General features: G+C 35.1%; 1 protein-coding gene across 1 annotated transcript in view; it reads left to right on the forward strand.

The window, feature by feature from the left end:
- LOC127875342 (cleavage and polyadenylation specificity factor subunit 2-like) overlaps nucleotides 1-23924 on the forward strand; it is a 229497-nt gene that overhangs the window by 154167 nt on the left and 51406 nt on the right. Inside the window, exon 12 of the mRNA XM_052420339.1 lies at nucleotides 23431-23533. Within this exon, the coding sequence (XP_052276299.1) occupies nucleotides 23431-23533 (103 nt within the window). The remainder of the gene's footprint in view (nucleotides 1-23430; nucleotides 23534-23924) is intronic.

The following is a 23924-nucleotide window of genomic DNA, read 5'->3' on the forward strand; positions in this document are numbered from 1 at the left end:
GTGTGAAATTGAAAGAAAATGTGTATCCATTAACTGTAAACATACCGCTTTCTAATTTGCATATATATCCGATAATCCAATATAATAACAACATCAATTAAAACATAAAATGAGGCCATTTATAGACAAGTGAATTTAAATTTAGATTGAATGAAATACGATACAGTGCAACGTTTAATCGCGTCATATGCTCATTCATGCAAAAAACGTGCTTTTCGGGAAGTTTCTGAAAACTTTGCGAAAATGAAAGAAAAATTCTGTTAACAACTAACAATTCGTTAGCATGTAACTAATTTGTCTTAATTACTTATTTAATTTAGCTTTGACTGTAACGTTTTCAATTGCATTTTTGCAGACAATATATAAAGCATACTGTAGTGTCAAATATGTCAATGATTCGGTTATTTAGGCCCACAAATCAGCTAATCATAACAATTAACTAGTTAATGGCATACAATAATATGTATCAAAATAGCAAACTGTGACTCTGCAACTGCTGACAAAATCCCTCCAGTGAAAGCAATTAAACACCGACAAATGTAATTGCTTCACACATTGTTGCATTCATTTATCTGCAAAATTTGAATCTGCAACTACTTTTAGTTTTTAAGTAGTTTAATCACAGAATCAATTAAAAGCAATTAAACACCGACAAATGTATTTGCTTCACACAATGTTGCATTCATTAATCCGAAAAAATCGATCAATGCTGACAACATTTGTTCAAAATATCATACTGTGAATCTGCAAATATAAAAAGCCATTTGTTTGTGTAAAGGCACACAAGTGTCTACAATGTTGTTTTTTTTTGTTTATCAATTGATTATGCTTATTTGTCAATGTATGTAATAATATACTGTCTAGACTTCATAATACTTGTTATAAAACGAAATAAAGAATGTCTTGGGAAGCCTGTGTCCGCCTCTGTTATTTTTGCGATGATGACTAAAAAAGAAACACGACTTTGATGTTCTTAATGCACTGGCCGGCGCACAATTTGATATTTTATATATTTTATATAAACACCCTACTTGTTATTCATACTAAGTAATCATGAATATCGTAGTTCTTATCATTCTAAGCATCTTTCAAATAGTGAACTTTGAACCCCAAAATTAGTGTCATTAATTAAACACTGTACAAGTGCTGACTCTATACTTTTTATGTAAAAACATGAAGCAAAAATGTAAGATGCAATATTGTTCATATAGATTGGAAACAATAATTGCAAATATACTAGGATTCTCCCCCAATTATTACTTTTAAATGTGCAGTTCAAAAAATTTTTAGACGTAAAAATGTTGCTGCAAAGGTAAGCTAGATGTTTATTTTGCATGTCTGTTTTAAGAGGTCGTTTGTCAACATGTTATGCACACAAGGTTGTCTACAATCAGTAGACTAAATTGTCTTCCCCGTAGTTTTCTCTTTAACAGAAAAAAGCAATGATCAGATTGGACTAATTTGCTTTATTTGCAACAAATTATTATGTCATGATGACATGAAATTGTGTTAGTTTCCTTCTTTGTTCATCTTGGTTGATAATTAAGTTAATTATCACAGCCAGTCTGTTTCCAAAGAAACCTTCCCTAAACTGGGTAAACAGTCAAAATTTGGATTGATTCTACAATAGGAACGGTAAATTACTTGGAGAAATCTACTGTTATGCCTTAAGATAACAATATATTTTGATTGTAATGGTTGTTTATGATTTACAGATACATGTGTGGGGCATGTCTGATGCACTTGCAAGGGATGATTTAAATTTCCTTAAAATAATTTGCAGTTTAATTCTTAACAGAATACAGACTAAAGCAGATATTTAACTTCCCTTCACTTATAAATCAATGAATTGAAAGAATTGATATAAGCAACACACTGAGCAAACTGGGCCCATGTGGGTCAAGTATATTTTGTGAAGTCCACTCAGGCTAAGAAATGACGAGACTTAACGCCTTGAGTGGCTTTTCATTATGAAGATATAAAACAAAGCATAGAAGATTAGAATTCCAATAGAAGTTTCAGTGTAATGTGAACACATTTTCATTTGTCTAGCACATTTTCATTTGTCTAGCACATTTTCATTTGTCTAGCACATTTTCATTTGTCTAGCACATTTTCATTTTTTTAGCACATTTTCATTGTCTAGCACATTTTCATTTGTCTAGCACATTTTCATTTGTCTAGCACATTTTCATTTGTCTAGCACATTTTCATTTGTCTGCTCATTTTCATTTGTCTAGCACATTTTCATTTGTCTGCACATTTTCATTTGTCTAGCACATTTTCATTTGTCGAGCACATTTTCATTTGTCGCACATTTTCATTTGTCTAGCACATTTTCATTTGTCTAGCACATTTTCATTTTTCTAGCACATTTTCATTTGTCTAGCACATTTTCTTTCCCAGTAGTTTTACAATGCATAACTTATGAGTACTTTGTACATTTTAAATTGCGATATAAGAGTAATTTATTTGATGGTAAACGACACAGGCAATAAGTATAAAGCTGCATCAAAAACGCATAAAGAGGATATAGTAAATAAATCAAAATACAAACAGCATTGAAAATCACTCTGATGGCAAGAGAGAAAACCCATGCCTTTGTGTATGCATTCTATAAGAAAGGATTTAAAAAAAAATAAAGTCAGTTTTTTTGTTATAATAGTTTGAAATCTTTATCATGGAAGCTTTTTTTGAAACACTGTCTTTGTTTGACAGAAGATAATAGCTCAGTACTGACCTGAGGATGTGAAATATTTTACCAATTAACCCACATAAAGTAGCTTCATATTTAATCAAACAATTGTGATGTGCTGTGACCTGCAAATTGTTTATAACAATATTTTCACCTAATTAACTAATATTAGTAGTACATGTAGAAATAAATATATACATAGAATGCATGGAGTCAAAATGTTGAAGCATTTGACCTATGGGTTGTTAAAAAAAGATAAGTAGCCTTTAGTCATATGTGCTGAAAATTGTGAAATAATCATGTTAACCTAAAGTGTATATCTTTATAAATATATATACTTTTTATTGAGTTTTTAATAAGCCAGTTAGGATTGGTAAATAGAATGTGCAATAAGTTATTATCAAACATGCTGAATAGAATGTGCAATAAGTTATTATCAAACATGCTGAGCATACTTTCTCCATATTAATTGGCCAGCCCTCAGAACTCCTGCATTCTTTTTTAGGAAGAGACTGATTTAGACTTAAATGTGCGGTACAAAGTTAACGTTTAAATGACATAAGTACTTGAAAATAAAAAAAAGATTGATGTTAAACACCCATACCCTTTCCCAGTATTTCGGTCAAAGAAATATTGTCCTCTTTGTACTGGAAGGAAGAATGGATAGGAAATGGTTACGGATGTGGTCGAACCCTTTAATGGAAGTGTCTTAGACATGTCAATTAGTGTCCATAACTCAAGAAAATGTCTTTTGTTAAAAATGTAGGCCTTCTTATGATTCAAAAAGACATTAATAAAATGGTTCCCAAATTCTTCAAATTATTAATTGTGTGGAAAAATGAGCATAATGATATCTCAATCATATTACAAATTTGTTGTATAAAGTTGATAGAATCATAAACAATATCATTTCCATTAACAAAATTGTAGAATTAAAATTCATATGACTTCATTATAGTAGACTTACCTTAACAGTGTTGCCCAATGTATGTTTAGTTGTAGTTATTGTATAATAGAACAAAGTATACAATTTTTAGCTCTACTAACCGAAGGCCTGAAGAGCTTATGTCATGGCGTGGTTTCTGTCGTCCGTCCGTGCGTGTGTGTGTGCGTGCTTGCGTTAGATTTTTTTTTTGTTTACGCGATAAAGTCCACAGTTTTCATCCGATTCTTTTCAAACTTGTTCAGTTTCTTTATATTAATGAGGACTCAAACCCTATTGAAAATGGGTTACATCCGAGTAAAAGTCCAGAATTATCTCCCCTTGAATTTGAGAAAATTATGAAATAAGGCTTGTTTACGCAATAAAGTCCACAATTTTCATCCGATTCTTTTCAAACTTGTTCAGTGTCTTAATATTAATGAGGACTCGAACCCTATTGAAAATGGGTTACATCAGAGAAAAAAGTCCAGAGTTATCTACCCTTGAATTTGAGAAAATTGTGAAATAAGGCTTGTTTACGCAATAAAGTCCACAGTTTTCATCTAATCATTTCCCAACTTGCACAGTGTCTTTATCTGAATTATTAGTCAAACCCTATTGAAAATGAGCAATATCTGAGTTTTAAGTCCAGAATTATCTCCCCTTGAATTTGAGAAAAAAATTAAAATCTTTAACATTTTGCCATAACTTTTGCAATATTGAAGATAGCAACTTCATATTTGGCATGCATGTGTATCTCATGGAGCTGCACATTTTGAGTGGTGAAAGGTCAAGGTCATCCTTCAAGGTTAAAGGTCAACAAAAAATCAAAGTGGTGCAGAAGGGGACATAGTGTTTCCGACAAACACATTTCTTGTTTGTTTACATATAAAGTTCTATCCTTTTGAAACGGATGTTTTATATCATCAAGGGCAAGAACCCCATTGAGAGTGAAGAAAATTTGTCCAACTTATTGTTGAAAAGGAGCCATTTGAAGTTAAAATTTTATGTTTCTTCTTGTTTATGCGATAAATTTCCCATTTTTAAGGTCTGTTTATTTAAAACTTACTCAGATTGTTCATACTATCAAGGGCTTGAGACCTATTGATTCCAGCCAGTAGAGCGATTCAGGCCCTCATGGGCCTCTTGTTTTTTTATTCTGACCACAACTGTTTTTGTAACAAATTTTCATGTTTGTTTGTTTTTTAATAAAATGTGTTATGAACAAATGAAGTGTGTAAAATGGCTTGTAATAGCAGTATATCTTGCAAATATTTGGTATTAAGATGTCATTAGTATGTCATATTATCCTGTATCTGAGACTGAGACAAGCACTCTTGGTAATCACTTTAAGTGATCCCCACTGTTTATGGCATTTCTTGTGATGTTGTTTTTCCCAAAACCAGTAGGATGGGAATGCTGCTATGCTACTACGGAATAACTCTGCCTTGTTTGTCTATATGTCAGCATTGTAACTTAAGGTTCATGTAGAGGCTTCATTTTGAAAAATGTGGGAACCCTAGCATTGAACTCAAATTTGACTAAAGGAAGAGTGCCACATTGAAAATGTATACATATATGCTTTTAAGGATGTTTTTCCTTCAAACTGCTACCAATTTTGTACATCAACGTATCATACCATCCACAAAATCAATCAAAATACAAAGCGATTTTAACACAAAAATATACATTATTTTCAAAAATCTGAATCATCTTTATTTAACATAATTCGGCGGAAAACTATATCACTAGTGAATAATATCTACATTGATAAGGGCAAGTTACGCTTGAATAGTAAAAAAAGTTTACATATCCAGAAATATCAAAACTCAAACACCTGTCATTTCATCACCATGGGGGCAGCCATTTTTAAATTAATAAAATAGAAAGAAACATGCTAAAAACTCACTCATCGCCTAATTGACAGTCCAAACGGTTGACGATGACAAATGCATTGGATTGTAATCTTTCCATTGATGTTAGCAATTTGCACGATCAAACCTCATAAACACTCAAAAAAAATAACTATGTAAGAAGCATTTCACCAATGTTTACAATTGTTGTCGAATCAAATGTACTTATATTATTGCGCATAAAATAGTACGCTTACAGACTGACAGAAAGGTCGATACGTAACTCAGTTCAATTCATCACGGTATACTATTCTATTGATAATATATAATAATACATCGCTTTAACAACCTTAAAGTAGAAATAATTCTTTTAAACGGAGTTTTTAATAACGAAAGTGAGAACAATGGAAGTTGGATGGATATTCTGTGAGATGCACTTCGGCTCAAGAAAAACAATACAAATAAACTAAAAACGACGTGTGGGGGACAATTTTCAGCTGGAAAATATTTGAAATAGGGTAAGTGATGATATCTCTACGTGGTCACTTCTGTTATTTAGTGCGATCTCTTGCTGATTAATGTTAATAGTTGTTTTACTAGTTGCGACCTAACTGTCAAAATAAGTATGTGTTTTCTCAGGTATGTGTATACACATGCCCGGTTTTCTCACCACTGCACGTGGTTTCGACCGATTTGTTTTGCACGTTTTTCTACGGAGCACAGTGAGGGCCACGCTTTCAAAATGGGTAGAAGGAATCGAAATATAAAATCAATCGGTTTGCCAATTTCTTTATATTCCTTTACAATTTTATATGTCGTCTGCAATCTATTTCAATTTGAGATGGTTTAAAATTTGCAATTTGGTTGAGAGGTAAATAACAAAATTGTTAAGCCTTTGAAATAGAATTGTGACTCTTATTATCCACCATACCTGGATTTTTAAAAAGTAGTTAAGTTTTAGTTATTTTTAGAACTTTGTTTAGGAAATTTTTCCAAAAAAGGCAGTTGAATAAAAACTCATTAGTTGTTTTATGACAATAATTTTCTGTGAAATGTTGCTAACTTGACCTTGTATATGTATATAGCTTTGTATTTATTCAACTTACGGTAGTGCATATCCTTCCTAACTTTAGATTGAGATTTTGTAAATTAGTGTAAAAATGTATTGGTTTTAAACCAAAATATGAATGAAGCACACAAATATTGAATGTAAAAAAATGTGTTTATGTTATTCTATCCGTCTTTAGCTTTAAAATGATATATAGTTTGACCATATTGTACCACATTGAATGAAGAAAAACCAAGAGGGCTTGGTAAAGGCCATGGTTTCAACAAGACCAAGGCTGGCTCTCGCCGGGCTTATTACAACAAGCAGAACACCCTCCATCTGCGCAGGAAGTGTTAAAAATGTTTATAAAATTGATGAAGCGAAGTTTTAATGAATTTTATCCCTCCCATGAACCTTAACTGGAGTGTAACTTAGCTTTGAGTTTGAGACTTCCAAAACAAGTTTGCTAAAAATTATCATTACCTTCTTGAGACACTAAATTGCGGGTTAGAACTGCAAACATGACCGCAATGTAGAAATATCTTTGAACAAAACGACATACCAACTAATTTAATTATATTAATTTCCAATCTTTCTGTATTGGTGGTAATTTTTATATGCCCCCCCCCCCCCCCCCCCCCCCCCCCCCGTCGAAGAAGAGGGGGTATATTGTTTTGCACATGTCGGTCTGTCCGTCCACCAGATGGTTTCTGGATGATAACTCAAGAACGCTTAGCCTAGGATCATGAAACTTCATAGGTACATTGATCATGACTGTCAGATGACCCTTATTGACTTTCAGGTCACTAGGTCAAAGGTCAAGGTCACAGTGACTCGAAATAGTAAAATGGTTTCCGGATGATAACTCAAGAATGCTTAGGCCTAGGATCATGAAACTTCATAGGAACATTGATCATGACTGGCAGATGATCCCTAATGATTTTCAGATCACTAGGTCAAAGGTCAAGGTCACAGTAACTCGAAACAGTTAAATGGTTTCCGGATGATTACTCTAGAATCCTTACGCCTAGGATCATGAAACTTCATAGGAACATTGATCATGACTAGCAGATGACTCCTATTGATTTTCAGGTCACTAGGTCAAAGGTCAAAGTCACAGTGACTCAAAACAGTAAAATGGTTTCCGGATGATAACTCAAGAATGCTTACGCCTAGGATCATGAAACTTCATAGGCACATTGATCATGACTGGCAGATGATCCCTAATGATTTTCAGGTCACTAGGTCAAAGGTCAAGGTCACAGTGAATCAAAATAGTAAAATGGTTTCTGGATGATAACTCAAAATGCTTACATCTAGGATCATGAAACTTCAGGTACATTGATAATGACTGGCAGATGACCCCTATTAATTTTCAGGTCACTAGGTCAAAGGTCAAGGTCACAGTGACAAAAAACATATTCACACAATGGCTGCCACTACAACTGACAGCCCATATTGGGGGCATGCATGTTTTACAAACAGCCCTTGTTTTATCTTATATGTTATCAAAGCGCCTATGGGGTTCAAAGTCTATTGGCAAAATACAGAGAAGTTTCTACTGAAGAAATATTAAAGGAACGGTTGACTGAATTAAAATCTAAAAGGCTATCAAAGGCCCCTTTGAGATTTGTAATTGTTGAAATTAACTTTATGATGACATCATTATTGTTTACAAGACTGAACAACTTTTTCATATGAAAGCTAAGGTCAAAGTTATATGTTGTTTTTCTTGTATTGTTTGTTACTTCTCATTATACTGTTGCGCTCGCTTAATTTTCATTTATTAAGCAGAAAGGAACAATTTGTTGTGGATATGTTGTTGTTGTATATTTACCGACCAAGCAACGTATGCAATATATTACATGCACATTGTATTTGAGGCACAAGTTCTGAAGTTGTTCATCCTTATTCAATTATTTAAAGACTTTTAAATAAAATGCAACATTATTGGCAGATTAATATCAAAATACTACAAAATTTAACCCCCCTCTCTTGCCAACCCAAATCACACGATAAATATTTGCCATCACAAAGTTTAACAATATTACAGTCCTAAAAAAATTGTCAGTCTTCTGCAAGAAACAAGACAATTGTTTATTCATTGAATCTAATAAAAGTAACGTAACAAATTAATAAATACATTGAAAAAGTATGTTGTCACAACATCAAATATAATGAGAGTCACCTTGTTAAAAACATAACTATATGTATATACCGGGGTTATATAAGTCTATATGTATATACCGGGGTTATATAAGTATGTATATACCGGGGTTATATAAGTATGTATATACCGGGGTTATATAAGTATGCGAAATGTTAGCTTAAAATATCAGGAATATGTTTTTTGAAATGATGGCATCCATGAAACATAAGTTGTGGAACTGCAATCAATTAATCAGAGACTCAGCCATGTTTTTAAGGGAATTGTTAAAAAAAAAATGTTTTTTTTTTTAAATGTAATTAAATATGATTGCTAACAAATCTTTATTTGTTTAGTAGTCTTTACTGATGTTTATAGGAAGAAAAAAAATGAACAATTAAAACCATGATGTCACTGGGATTCTAACCTGTGTCCCCTGGGACAGGAAGCGAATGCGCTACCACTGCACCAAGCAAGCTTTCATGAAAGATAGCGAAATAGAACACCTATAGTAAATGTTATCTATATCGTCTGCCAACATCCAGGCATTATTGAACCTCAAAAATACACACCTAACTGCGAGGCTTAATTGTTTCTAATTTTCTATAGTGATTCGGCATACTCCGGCTGCCAACAAATTAAAATGAACCAATAATTTAACTGCTTTTTATTTTAAAAATGACTTCTTGGTTATTGTAACAATTATAGCTGTGTGTGTTGTCAATAGTATTTGATAATCTGAAAAGAAAAAAAAACATGATAAAAAGCTCTGTCTTGAAATGAATATTTATATTTCCTTTAACGAGAAAAATCTATTCAAAGGCAGTGATAAATAACAAAGAAAAGAAACACATGCAATTAAGCAACATTATGATATTATTTTGCACTATATAAGATGGGGCAAAATGGAAAACATTGCTTTAATGTTTTCCCAGTGTTCAGAAATATCAGGAAACAATTTGTCTATCAGTCCAGAATATAAGATGAGGAAATGTAATGACCTGTGACACAACAGTTCGCTTAAGATTGTCATGTAATCTGAACAAAAAGGATTTATATTGACTATTATCAAGGAAATATTTGTTTTTATCTCAGATTTCTATCATTTGACATTTCTAGCACCTACTACTAAATGCCTTTTAGTTTAACTGTCTGGGTCTTCACAGTTCTCCCAGAGCTCATTTGGTTTTGCAACAAAGTTAAACCAATCAGCAGTGCAAACTCGTGGAATTTAAAATAATATATTACCTCAAAGTGCACCATATAAATCCTTAAATGTAACATTTCATGATATAAGTGGAATGCTATATCTAAGAAAAACAAAGTTTGCATTTGGGGTGTGTGAAAGGGTGTTGAGCCTTATAGGCATTGGCTTTGGAAGGGCATCAGGCATGGTGTATTTTGTGCATTCATTTGAATAACAATGTTCCATATTAATATTCGTGTTATTTTTACAAATATTTGGTTAGTGTTTTACATTAACACTAGTATTTTGTCGTTTTGTTGTCATTTAAGTTTAATGTGTTATCCACACCATATCAAGAGACATTAAAAACCAATAAGTTTCAATAAGCCATTAACCGTGTTTTTAATGTATAGGCCTTAAAAGGCTATTGTGATGCTCAAAATTCATGATATTGAATATCAATGGATGTGATAAAACATTCTGAATTCCATTTCATGTTTGCTTTTGTTTCCACTAATTTTAGGTACATGGTGGCCAAAAGTTGTGACTGTCAGGATTGCAGAGGCGGTGATAACTCAGTGCAATAACCCCTCCAGAACCAGATATAACTACACAAGAACAATAAATAAATTTATTTACAACATTAAAATAAACTATTTACAATATGATATGACTATCAAGAAATAAACCAACAAGGTATCAAAGTTAATGGCCAGTTAATGTAGTTCAACTGTAGATGTTAGATGTAGTGGTGGAGCACTATTGAGTGTCACGACCTGAACCTTTGTCCAGCCATCAATGATCAAAACCGGAACTGAGTACCTGTGTTAGTGTTCTGCAACTTAGCAAACTTCGAGCTGTATCAAGCCCGAAAGTAGAGTGCAGATAAACCGAGCTGTATCAAGCCCGGAAATAGACTGTAGATACCCGAGCTGTATCAAGCCCGGAAGTAGACTGTAGATACCCGAGCTGTATCGAGCCCGGAAGTAGTCTGTAGATACCCGAGCAGACGATGCCGGGAAGAAGACTGCTATACCCAAGCTGTATCAAGCCCGGAAGTAGTGTTCTGTCAAACACCAAGCAGACGATGCCCGGAAGGAGAACGTTGTCAAACGCCTAGCAGATGTTGCCCGAAAGTAGAACGTACTGGTGACGTTGACGTGACCGGCCGTATACCAGTGCGAACAGCTTCCCGTCTTTCCGCCTTATAACGAGGTGTTGTAGGTAATGTCAACGAGTATGACGCCCTGTAGACTTGCGGATGCTCATGAAGCACTGGCGTAACGCTATCGGTCTGACGACCTGACGTCTACCATGCCAAACGACTACCCACGTTGAAGCGGCCAAATGCTGTATGTTATGGACACTTACGTCCCAGCTAGTGCTCTAGTCTCAAAGCTGTAACTGTCCGTGTATGTCAAATAGTCTGTTGATTTATACGTGTAACTGCCCAGCAGCGTTTACCGAAAAATCGAGGAACATGCTCTCCATGAACTCAAACTGAACATCTTCTCTTCACTGACCAATAAAATTAGACATAAATCGATGAGGCCCGATAATTAACATAAAATAACATAAAAATGGGTTAAATGGTAACAATACGCTCCCCCATAAATTAAAGTGGTTACACTTTTTCCACTCTATAGACTATGTTAATTTACCACAGCATAACTCCCTGTCTGTCGTCTGTGTCTTTACTACTTTACTAACCTAAACTCTACTTACCTAAACTCTAGACAGATAATCAGCACCTACATTTTCCCTACCTGGTATTGCCATCAGGAGCATCCGGTATGGTTAAAGTGTCAGAGCCCATCGCATGAGTCTAGAATTGGCCAATCTTGCCTTGTTAAGATAAGTCAATGGTTGATGTTCTGTTTCTAAAAAAAACTCTGTCCCAAACAAATAACTATGAAATTTGCCACAGCCCATACCAATGCTAAACACTCCTTCTCTTTCACAGCGTAATTTCTTTCCCTATCTAGCAGCTTTCTACTTGCATAAGCTAAAGGTAGCTTCTTACCATCAGTTTCCTGAAGAAGTACTGCTCCCAAACCAATATCCGATGCGTTGGTACGTAGCATAAACGGTTTCTCTAGATCTGGTAATTGCAGAATGGGTGGACCTGCCAACATCTGCTTCAGCGTTGTGAAAGCTTTGTCATAAGCTTCATTCCACTGCACCTTGTTTGGTTGCCCTTTCTTAGTAAGATCCGTGAGAGGAACTGAAGTTACTGCAAAGTTCGGAATAAATTTCCTGTAAAATCCTACCAATCCCAGAAAAGAGCGTATTTACTTCTTTGTCCTTGGTCTTTCGGCCTTCTGTATTGCTTCTACTTTAGATGGAACCGGCCTCAGCGACCATACCATGTGTCCAAGGCATTCGATGTTGGTAAATCTAAGGCTACATTTGCTTGGTTGTGCTGTCAAGTTGGCAGAACGAAGTCGATTTAAGACTTTTCGTAGATTGCGCAGATGATCACTGAAAGTAACTGAGAACACCATAATGTCATCTATAAAACTGTCGGCACAGTTTAAACCTTTCAGTACCTTTCTCATTAATCTGCAGAAGGTCGCAGGAGCACAAACCAACCCGAAAGGCATCTTTTTGAAATGAAACAGTCCCTGTGCCGTCTCGAATGACGTCATATCCTTTGCCGCTTCTGACAATAGCACTTGCCAGTAACCTTTGGACAAATCTATCTTTGAAAAGTACTTGTACTTAGACAATTTCGAGAACATCTGTTCTATATTAGGCATAGGCTCTGAATCGAACACTGTGAGCTTATTCAGTCTTCTGAAATCGATACAGAATCTGATAGTGCCGTCTTTCTTGGCAATTAGCACAATAGGGTTAGAAAACGGTGCATTTGACGGTTCTATGACATCAAGTTTTAACATCTCATTTACCTCTTCGTCAACCAACTTCTGAGTATGGAAAGGCACTGGATATCTCTTAACCTTCACTGGCTCTGTGGTTGTCAATTTGATGTTGTGCTCGATAAGATTTGCGGTACCAGGCAAATCTGTGAGTATATCATTATAATTCTCTAACAAATTTCTAACCTGTTGCTTCTGATGACAAGACAAATCATCACAAATCTTTACATCATTCAACGTTTCCTTACCTCGTCCTAATGGGCACTCCATTTGAACATCCATAACACCATCTCCAGACTCCATCGAATCATCTTTATCCATGACTGCAACCGACACGATCGACAAGATACCTTTATCTTCTACACAACTAACCTGAGACGTCTCTCGCTCGCAATATCTCTTCAACATATTTGCATGTAGTGTCTTCACTTTATTCCCCATCTTCACTTTATAATTAAGTCCATTTCCCATGTGATCATCAATGGTGAATGGTCCCTTCCACTGCAAAAGAAGTTTGTTTTTGTTAACAGGTAGCAATATCAATACCTTGTCACCACTCTTAAACACCCCGCGCTTGGTTCTCTTGTTGAAGTTTCGCCGCTGTTTAATCTTTGCCATGCTAAGTTGATCCTGTGCCAAACGGCATGTCTCTTCTAGTCTTTCCTGCAATTCAATGACATACTGGTATGTAGTTTTACTTCAGTGTCGGCAACCTCTCCAGTCCACAACTCTTTTAAAATAATTGTTGGACCTCTAACCTTGCGTCCATTCAGCAATTCAAACGGCGAGTAGCCCAAACTCTACTGTGGCACCTCTCGGAAAGCAAACAATACTGCATTCAAATACTTATCCCTGTTTCTTGGACGTTAGGTACACATCTTCTTAAGCGTCTGCTTAAGAGTACCGTTGAACTTCTCGACAAGTCCATTACACATAGGATGGTAAGGTGTAGTAGTAAGATGACGAACTGATAATAGTCTACTAAGAAGTCGAGAGTAAACATCAAGAGCTATCCCTTTCAACAATGTTCTAAGATGCAAACACCACATCGCCTTATCAAGCTTATGAGATTCGGCATATCGTTCAAAACAGAACAAATAACTGTCCATATTGTCATTCTTTTCATCAAAATTAGGTAATTTTTTAACCTTTACCTTTAAAGACGATAGAACTTGGGTCTTACTGTCCTCAGCCGTTGAGTAGTGCCGAAGTTCCATTTCCCTTGTATGTTCAAATTCACGCATCTTTGCCTCAAACTCATGGCGCTCCCTTTCAGCCTGCAGCTCAGCCTCACGATATTTTTCCTCAGCCTGCAGATTAGCCTCACAGCGCTCCCGCTCAGCCTCACGACGGTTTTCCCCAGCCTGCAGCTCTGCCTCACAGCGCTCCCGCTCAGCCTCACGCTGTTTTTCCTCAGCCTGCAGCTCAGCCTTGCGGCGCTCCCGCTCAACCTTCAGCTCAGCCTCACGGCTCTCCCGCTCAGCCTCACGATGGTTTTTTCCTCAGCCTGGAGCTCCGCCTCACGGCGCTCCCGCTCAGCCTGTCTGTTCTCCCTTTCTTTAGCCTGCTCTTCCTTGACAAACTACCGTAATTCCTCGTCTTTGTATCCCAACTCCTTTCCGATTTCTGTCAACTCCCTTAATGTAGACATAATTGCAACACACAATTACACAATAACAAAATAAATAAATAATACACTCTAGAATTGTACAAAGCACCACGTAGGTACTTGTAAACCCCAACTAGTACACGTACACACAATAAATTAAATCACTTTACATACATGTAACACAATGGAACAATTATGATTAACATCTAACATTATACACACCCGATGAAATTTACTGAAGTTCAAGTTGTTTTACGACACCTACTTCTCTAACACGTAAGAGTAAAGGTAACTTACCTCAACTAGTTGCCTTCAGTCTTCGTCAAGTTAAAACCAAGGTATAATAACAATTAAAAATTCTTACCTTCCAAGAAGACAGTTCAGTGGTGTGATACAACACATTAGCTATGAAAAAAAACAACAACAACAAAAACGCACAAGGCGGTATGTAAATGAGCCTCGTTAATTTTTATAATATTGAGAAAAAAAATAATATATTTAGCTTTGTTGATATAAAAAAAATATACCAAATAACTCTTTGTAAATTTTAACAAAAGTTGTTAAGTCAGACACAGGCTTCCCTAAGACAGACAGCTCTTGCCTTCAGATTCGTGCTTTACTACAGAAATGCACTAAGTGTACTGCTGTGGTTCATCAAAAGGCAAAGAGTGAATGATGTCAACGGCAGAAGGTCAAAGGTCTGTCAGTCTATCCCGTAGCTACGTCAGCACCAACTGGGTCGCTGTGTCTAAAATATATAAAGAGAAAAAACAAGCTCGAAAGTAGAGTGCAGATAACCCAAGCTGTATCAAGTCTGGAAGTAGACTGTAGATACCCGAGCTGTATCGAGCTCGGAAGTAGTCTGTAGATACCCAAGCAGACGATGCCCGGAAGAAGACTGCGATACACAAGCTGTATCAAGCCCGGAAGTAGTGTTCTGTCAAACACCGAGCAGACGATGCCCGGAAGTAGAACATTGTCAAACGCCTAGCAGACGTTGCCCGAAAGTAGAACGTACTGGTGACGTTTACGTGACCAGCCATATACTGGTGCGAATAGCTTCCCGTCTTTCCGCCTTATACTTAGGTGTCGTAGGTAATGTCAACGAGTATGACGCCCTGTAGACTTGCGGATGCTCATGTAGCACTGGCGTAACGCTATCGGTGCACTGACGACCTGACGTCTACCATGCCAAACGATTACCCACGTTGAAACGGCAAAATGCCATATGTTATGGACACTTACGTCCCAGCTAGTGCTCTAGTCTCAAAGCTGTAACTGTCCGTGTTTGTCAAATAGTCTGTCTATTTATACGTGTAACTGCCCAGCAGCGTTTACCGAAAAATCGAGGAGCATGCTCTCCATGAACTCAAACTGAACATCTTCTCTTCACTGACCAATAAAATTAGACATAAATCAATCATGTACACATCACACGATATCGTACGCCTAAAAGCGTAATTTACTGAGGCCCGTAAGTCTTACTTTACAGAAAAACATAACAATTTACAAAAATATGAAAATCGAAGTTTCTTAAAACTTAACGTATTTAAACGTGTTTTTGTTTAAAACGTATCTTCTACCACACTGAATAATGTGGTTAACAAAACTTGCTTAAAACCCCTATAATAACCATCAAACTGAAAAATCTGAAAACTTACATAACTAGACAAATGTAATGTTCTATACAAATAAGGCCCGATAATTAACATAAAATAACATAGAAATGGGTTAAATCGTAACAAAAGTTAATTCCCATGTATGGAGAATAAATTGTTTCCTGTTTAGGACATGCAGACTTAATGTCCATTTTACAGTATTTTCTTTGTCAACACAAAAAAAGGCCTATTTTCCTTGTTATTATAATTGATTGATTTGCCCTCTTAAACCAATGGTAATTAATCAGGTTCAAATTTACTAGCATTTCCTTTGAAAATCATTATTTCTGATCCATAATAAACAGTTTTCTCAAGCTGGTGGTGGAAAAACCTGAAGTAAAGTGTTAATGTTGAAAAATATTGACAACCTGTTGCAATATTTTATTTTAGAATTTATAAAATGTCTTGACCCATTTTACAAGTTCATGTAGTTTGTAATTGAATGATACACTATATATCTATTAAGATGTTTTGCAACAAAATATTGTTTATGACTTGATGTTGGCATTTATTTAGTGTTAAGTGGAACTCATGATACTTGTATTTTAGTGCTGCGATTTGTCTCTTGTGTTACTAATAAGATTTTTATTTGAGTGTTATAATTGATATTTGTCATTTTATATAGTGTTCAAATAGGTATACTCTGTTGAATATTACAACTGATATTCATCTCTGAATATTGAATTGATGCTACTCTAAAACTTCTAAATCTGAAGGTCACCTAGGAATGACAGATAAACTGGAGTATTGATGGTCTTGAGATGTTGGGGTTTCCAAACTTGGAAGTCAGAACTAGTAACTTTAATGTCAAACCATCTGAGTGTGTTTTTTATTGACTGCAGTATAAGTCAAAAAAAAAAAGAAATACAAATGTATTTTCATAAATTATAATGATACAACATTAATAATATAAAACAATAATAACAGTTCAACTGTCAGTATACTAATTTTGTCATCGAGGCTCTTACAATTCTTATTGTTTGACATTTGTGGAGAAATCATCCTCTTAAATACTTGGCAGCTATTGCCTGATGTCAGCGTGATTGATTCATGTGTGAGGTATTGATAATAATTAAGCCACACAATTATGAGGTATTGATAATAATTAAGCCACACAATTATGAGGTATTGATAATAATTAAGCCACACAATTATGAGGTATTGATAAATAAGCCACACAATTATGAGGTATTGATAATTATTAAGCCACACAATTATGAGGTATTGATAATAATTAAGCCCCACAATTATGAGGTATTGATAATTAAGCCACACAATTATGAGGTATTGATAATTCAGCCACACAATTATGAGGTATTGATAATAATTCAGCAACACAATTATGAGGTATTGATAATTAAGCCACACAATTATGAAGTATTGATAATTTAGCCACACAATTATGAGGTATTGATAATTAAGCCACACAATTATGAGGTATTGATAATTAAGCCACACAATTATGAGGTATTGATAATTAAGCCACACAATAATGAGGTATTGATAATTAAGCCACACAATTATGAGGTATTGATAATTAAGCTACACAATTATGAGGCATTGATAATTAATTCACACAATTATGAGGTATTGATAATTAAGCCACACAATTATGAGGTATTGATAATTAAGCCACACAATTATGAGGTATTGATAATTAAGCCACACAATAATGAGGTATTGATAATTAAGCCACACAATTATGAGGTATTGATAATTAAGCTACACAATTATGAGGTATTGATAATGAAGCCACACAATTATTAGGTATTGATAATTAAGCCACACAATTATGAGGTATTGATAATTAAGCCACACACTTATGAGGTATTGATAATTAAGCCACACAATTATGAGGCATTGATAATTAATTCACACAATTATGAGGTATTGATAATTAAGCCACACAATTACGAGGTATTGATAATTAAGCCACACAATTATGAGGTATTGATGATTAAGCCACACAATTATGAGGTATTGATAATTAAGCCAACAATTATGAGGTATTGATAATAAAGCCACACAATTATGAGGTATTGATAATTTAGCCACACAATTATGAGGTATTGATAATTAAGCCACACAATTATGAGTAATTGATAATTAAGCCACACAATTATGAGGTATTAATAATTAGGCCAACACTTTGAGATTTATTTGTCAGTTATCAACAATTAAGACAATACATTGAGATTTATTTTTCAATTATCCCAGGCTTTCAAGTTATTTATTCTCTTGTTTAAGACATCATATTCTAGTCGTTTGCAGTTGTTGCAATTGATATATGTCTTCGAGTGGTTAAGTGCCATTAAGTGGTGCCAGTGATAATTCTCTTTCAGTGGTTCCATTTATATTTGTATTGGAGTGGTGTCATTGATATTTGTCTTGAAGTAAGGCCATTGATAATTTTTTTTGAGTGATGCAATTGATATTTGATTTTAAGTGGTGCCATTGATAATTGTCTTTGAGTAATGCAATTGATATTGCATTTTTATTGATTATGCTAAATGTTATGACAGTATAAATCGATCACTATTATGGCAAAAATTAATCACAGAACGAATAAGCTCTAAAATGGTTTCCGCATTCAAAGCTATGTATTCATCAGTGAAATCAGCTGTCAGGTTAAACAATCAAACATCAGAATTAATACATCAATTCACATGCTGCTGTGAAACAAGGTGACCCATGCTCAAGCATCCTGTTCATGATGTTCGTTAATGACATTATTGAAAATATTGACTCTAATATTGAAGGAATCATAACGATCAACAATATTAAATTCTTTTTAATATTTTATGCCGATGATCAAGTCCTATTTTCAACTTCTCCAACATCAGCCCAACTAATGTTCTCAATGCTGTTTGTTATACAATTGAAGACTATTGAGACAAAAACAAATTCACATTGGAAAGCTTTTTATTCATCATTAATTTTGTTAGACAAGTAGTTATGATGGACCTCATTTCTGCAGGTTATTGTCTGGTCTGAAGTAAAAATGAAACTTGAGCTGTTAAAGAGTTAAACTTGGGAATTCTTTGAGTTGATTTAATTGCATCACCAAGCCCTTCACACAGCTTCTTCTTTTAATTGGCCGTTTCTGCTTCTTTATTCATTGTGCATGTACTGGATTATTCTCTCAGATCAATGAACTTCTTTGGTGTGAATTGTGTTGTTGTTAAATAGGTTTCTTCGCCGATGATAGGAAAAGTTGCGGAGTATAAAATGCTTTGCAACAAAGATTGCAACATAGTACATTAGGATAAATATTGAAGATTTTAAAATATCAATAAAAATATGTATACATGATTGTAAGATTGGGGTTTAATGGACAGGTAGATGGTCAGGTGTTTATAGCATCCAAAAGCTAGTTTTGGGTCAATAATTTAGTTTGCATTTACCATGACGAACTAGCTTTCAAACATTCAAAATTATAATATTTCTTATACAAAGATACTTGTTAAACTCATGTTATTATTTATGCAACCTTTATGAACAAATATTACTGGGATGAATTTCTGGAATTGCAATTTCAACCAAAGATTAATGTATGTTTTAAAAGTGTTTTTAATTAAGTTATGGCCGAAAATAGATTGTGCCTATATGGAAACACAAAAATGGTTCACAACTTAACACTTTGGATGTAACCACGCTAAAATACTTTCATTTTATTTTGACACATTCAAAACAGTCAATCTGACTTTCCCATGTGCTTTTAGAATTTCAATCAGGAACTTTTTAAATGCTATATCAAAAGGATCACTCTAGATGGTACAATCTGACAGCACCAAAATGTCTCAGCAGCCTAAGAAGACGCCAGTTGTTTGTTTTTTATTCAACAGTTCTAAATTGTCCTCAAAATTTCCAATCAATCTTTTAAGGACAAGTCCTAGGGGGTCCGTATTCAATCTGTTTTACAAGATGCACTTGCTCCATTTCCTTGGATGTAAATGATCAGGGAGCCTATATGGGGAGGAAGAGAACAAAATAACAAAAAGAATATAATTTCCTGCATTTCATACCTGAATAATTCCAACTTATAGAGTAGAAATTTATTACATTAAGTAAAAGAACGTAACAATTAATGATACCAGCTTATACTATAGCATTCATATTTATCATTTTTAGTTCATAAATATTTTTATGCCCCCTTTTGAAGAAAAGGGGCATATAGTGATTGGACTGTCTGTCTGTCTGTCTGTCTGTCTGTCCGTCTTTCCGTCACACTTTGCCTTAAGGTTTCGAAAATGCTCATAACTTCTATGTCCCTTGAGATATAACCTTCATATTTGGTATGCATGTCTATATGGACAAGGCCTTTCCATATGCACACAAATTTTTACCCCTGTGACCTTCACCTTGAACTTAGGGTCTGCGTTTAGGTTTCGAAATCTGCGGTTATGTTTCAAAAAATGCTCATAACTTCTATGTCCCTTGAGATATAACCTTCATATTTGGTATGCATGTGTATATGGACAAGGCCTTTCCATACACACAGAAATTTTGACCCCTGTGACCTTGACCCTGAAGTAAGGGTCCGGGTTTAGGTTTCGAAATCTGCGTTTAGGTTTCAAAAAATCTCATAACTTCTATCAAGCGTTTATAGGGGGCATAAGTCATCCTATGGTGACAGCTCTTGTTCATATCTGTCAAAGAACTCATTCTTTGACTGGATCTATCTCTCTTGGCATCAACACATTATTTTTGTCTCCCTTTGCCTGAACCATTTTGTCATAGCAGAGATAGAAGTTTTTGGTTTTGATAAATGTATAAATTAGACATCGGCAAGACCTGAAATGATTGTGTCCAATCATATCTCCACCTTTCCACTAAAAAAATGAAAAGGAAGTATGTCAGATATTTGTTGTATTACTTATGAAGTGAAATAATGTCCTTTGTCCATTCCGTCATATTTTATTTTCACTTCGAATATAGCTACATGCTTGGTATGGTGAAATGGCGTATATATAAATTACATTGGTAAACTTACCATCCCTGTTATAACGAGAGCCGTGATGGCGTTGAAATTCTATTTGCAAAATACGGGGAAGTTTCTTCTGAAGTTAATGTTAAAGGATTTGTTGTCTGAATAAAAATGTAAAAGCCTAGCAAAAAGTGTGTTTTTTTATATAAAGAACAAGACTTATGCCAAGCAATAAAAGTCCCCTACCTCGCGTGAAGCAGTAATATAATTGTCTCCCTTTGTTTTCAAGGGACGTAATGCTTTAAAGTTTGCCTTGTAGATGGTAATTTTCTTAAAATAACTCGTTTTTGCCAATAACATAATTATTTTACGAACAAAATTTGTTTTAGTTTATAAGAATGTTTTTTTCACATTGAACGGTCTTAGAAAAATTCACTAAAATTGGTGTAAGCAATTTTCTTGCAAGAAAATGTTCGAAAAAAGTTACTAAATGAAAAATTGTAAGAATTATGAAATACTATATTTCGTATGCCCCAAATTAAGGAAGGCTTGGAATAGGACAACCATTTCCCCTGTGATTTTGAAATGTGGTATTACAAAAGCCTATTTGCATTGCAAACAGACTAATAAAAATGACCATTTAAGAGTAGTGACATTATTATGCTCCTCTTTGAAGAAGAGGGGGTATATTGCTTTGCTCATGTCGGTCGGTATGTCGGTCTGTCTGTCCGTCCACCAGGTGGTTGTCAGACGATAACTCAAGAATGCATACGCCTAGGATCATGAAACTTCATGGGTAGATTGATCATGACTCGCAGATGACCCCTATTGATTTTGAGGTCACTAGGTCAAAGGTCAAGGTCACGGTGACCCGAAATAGTAAAATGGTTTTCGGATGATAACTCAAGAACTCATATGCCTAGGATCATGAAACTTCACAGGTAGATTGATCATGACTCGCAGATGACCCCTATTGATTTTGAGGTCACAAGGTCAAAGGTCAAGGTCATGGTGACCCGAAATAGTAAAATGATTTTCGGATGATAACTCAAGAACGCTTTTGCCTATGATCATGACACTTCATAGGTACATTGATCGTGACTCACATTGATGACCCCTATTGATTTTCAGGTCACTAGGTCAAAGGTCACAGTGACAAAAAACATATTCACACAATGGCTGCCACTACAACGGACAGCCCATATGGGGGGCATGCATGTTTTACAAACAGCCCTTGTTTACAATTCAGTTATTGTTTAACAGTCAGTAAATAAAAACAGTGAACCTACAGACAATCAAAATGTTCACCATTTTGTTTTTGTCTGTTTTTCAATAATGAAAATGTGTGAATGAATGAATTGTTAGTACCTCAATAAATCGAGACAATTTTTGTCTGTAGTAAAACTTATAAAACACAGAACCATTATATCATGATTACAAAATAAAATTTGCGAAACCGGCACTAAAAACAAGTTCCTAGAGTATGAGTTGTTTTGTAAACAAAGCATTTACTAAAGTATGATCATTTTTATACATATTTTATTTATAAGCTGTACAATTTTAAGAAAACTCTGTTTGGTGTCATAATTATGCCCCCCTTCAAAGAAGAGGGGGTATATTGTTTTGCTGGATGTCTGTCGGTCTGTCTGTTTACTAGTTCGTTTCAGATCAATAACTCTTCATAGAAAATACCAATTGGCTAGATACCGGTACTTTACATGTGCATTGGCCTTGGACAGTAGATGACCCTTATTGAAATTGGGCTCACTAGGTCAAAAGTCAAGGTCATGGGCACAATAAGTGTGAAAATCATTTCCGATCAATAATTTGACAACTGTTTCACCAATTGGCTTGATATGTCCCATGTGCATTGACCTTGGACAGTATGTGACCCCTATTGAAATTGGGGTCACTAGGTAAAAGGTCAAAGTCATTGTCACAATAAGTGTGAAAATCGTTTTCCGATCAAAAACTAGTCAATGAATCGACCGTTTGGCTACTTCATATGTGCATTGGCCATGGACAGTAGATGACCCCTATTGACTAGGGGTCACTAGGTCAAAGTTCAAGGTCACAAGTGTGAAAATCATTTCTTATCAATAACTCCTTGACAAATTTTTGAGGGATAGGCTTAATACTTCATATGTGCATTGAACATGGACAGTAGATGACCCTATTGAAATTGGGGTCACTAGGTAAAGGTCAGTGTCACAATAAGTGTGAAAATTGTTTCAGATCATAACTCTTCAACAAATGACCGATTTGTTTTATACTTTACATGTGAATAGGCCTTGGACAAACTCTTAAAACACTGTAAAAGTGATGATGGCTCTGTACTGCTGTAACATCAATTATGACTCAAGATATATATGTTCTTTAAATGCTGTAACATAAATTATGACTTAAGATATATATGTTCTTTAAATGCTGTAACAACAATTATGACTCAAGATACAAATACTCTTAAAATGCTGAAACACAGATAATCACTCCAGATACAATTTCAGGGAGGAGTCGAGTGACGAGAGTGATGTAGAGATGGAGGTTGATGGGGCAGCACCAGTCCCCAGCTCATCCAAGGCCAAACATGACATCATCATTAAACAGGAGGTCAGTGCTCTAACATGACATCATCATTAAACAGGAGGTCAGTACTCACACATGACATCATCATTAAACAGGAGGTCAGTGCTCTAACATGACATCATCATTAAACAGGAGGTCAGTGCTCAAACATGACATCTTCATTAAACAGGAGGTCAGTGCTCACACATGACATCATCATTAAACAAGAGGTTAGTGATTAAGCATGACATCATCATTAAACAGGAGGTCAGTGTTCTAACATGACATCATCATTACACAATAGGTCAGTGCTCAAACATGACATCATCATTAAACAGTAGGCCAGTGCTCAAACATGACATCATTAAACAGAAGGTCACTGCTCAGACATGACATCATCATTAAACAGGGGGTCAGTGCTCAAACATGACATCAT

The sequence above is a fragment of the Dreissena polymorpha genome, chromosome 3 (genome assembly GCF_020536995.1).
Source record: "Dreissena polymorpha isolate Duluth1 chromosome 3, UMN_Dpol_1.0, whole genome shotgun sequence".
Lineage (NCBI taxonomy): Eukaryota > Metazoa > Mollusca > Bivalvia > Myida > Dreissenidae > Dreissena > Dreissena polymorpha.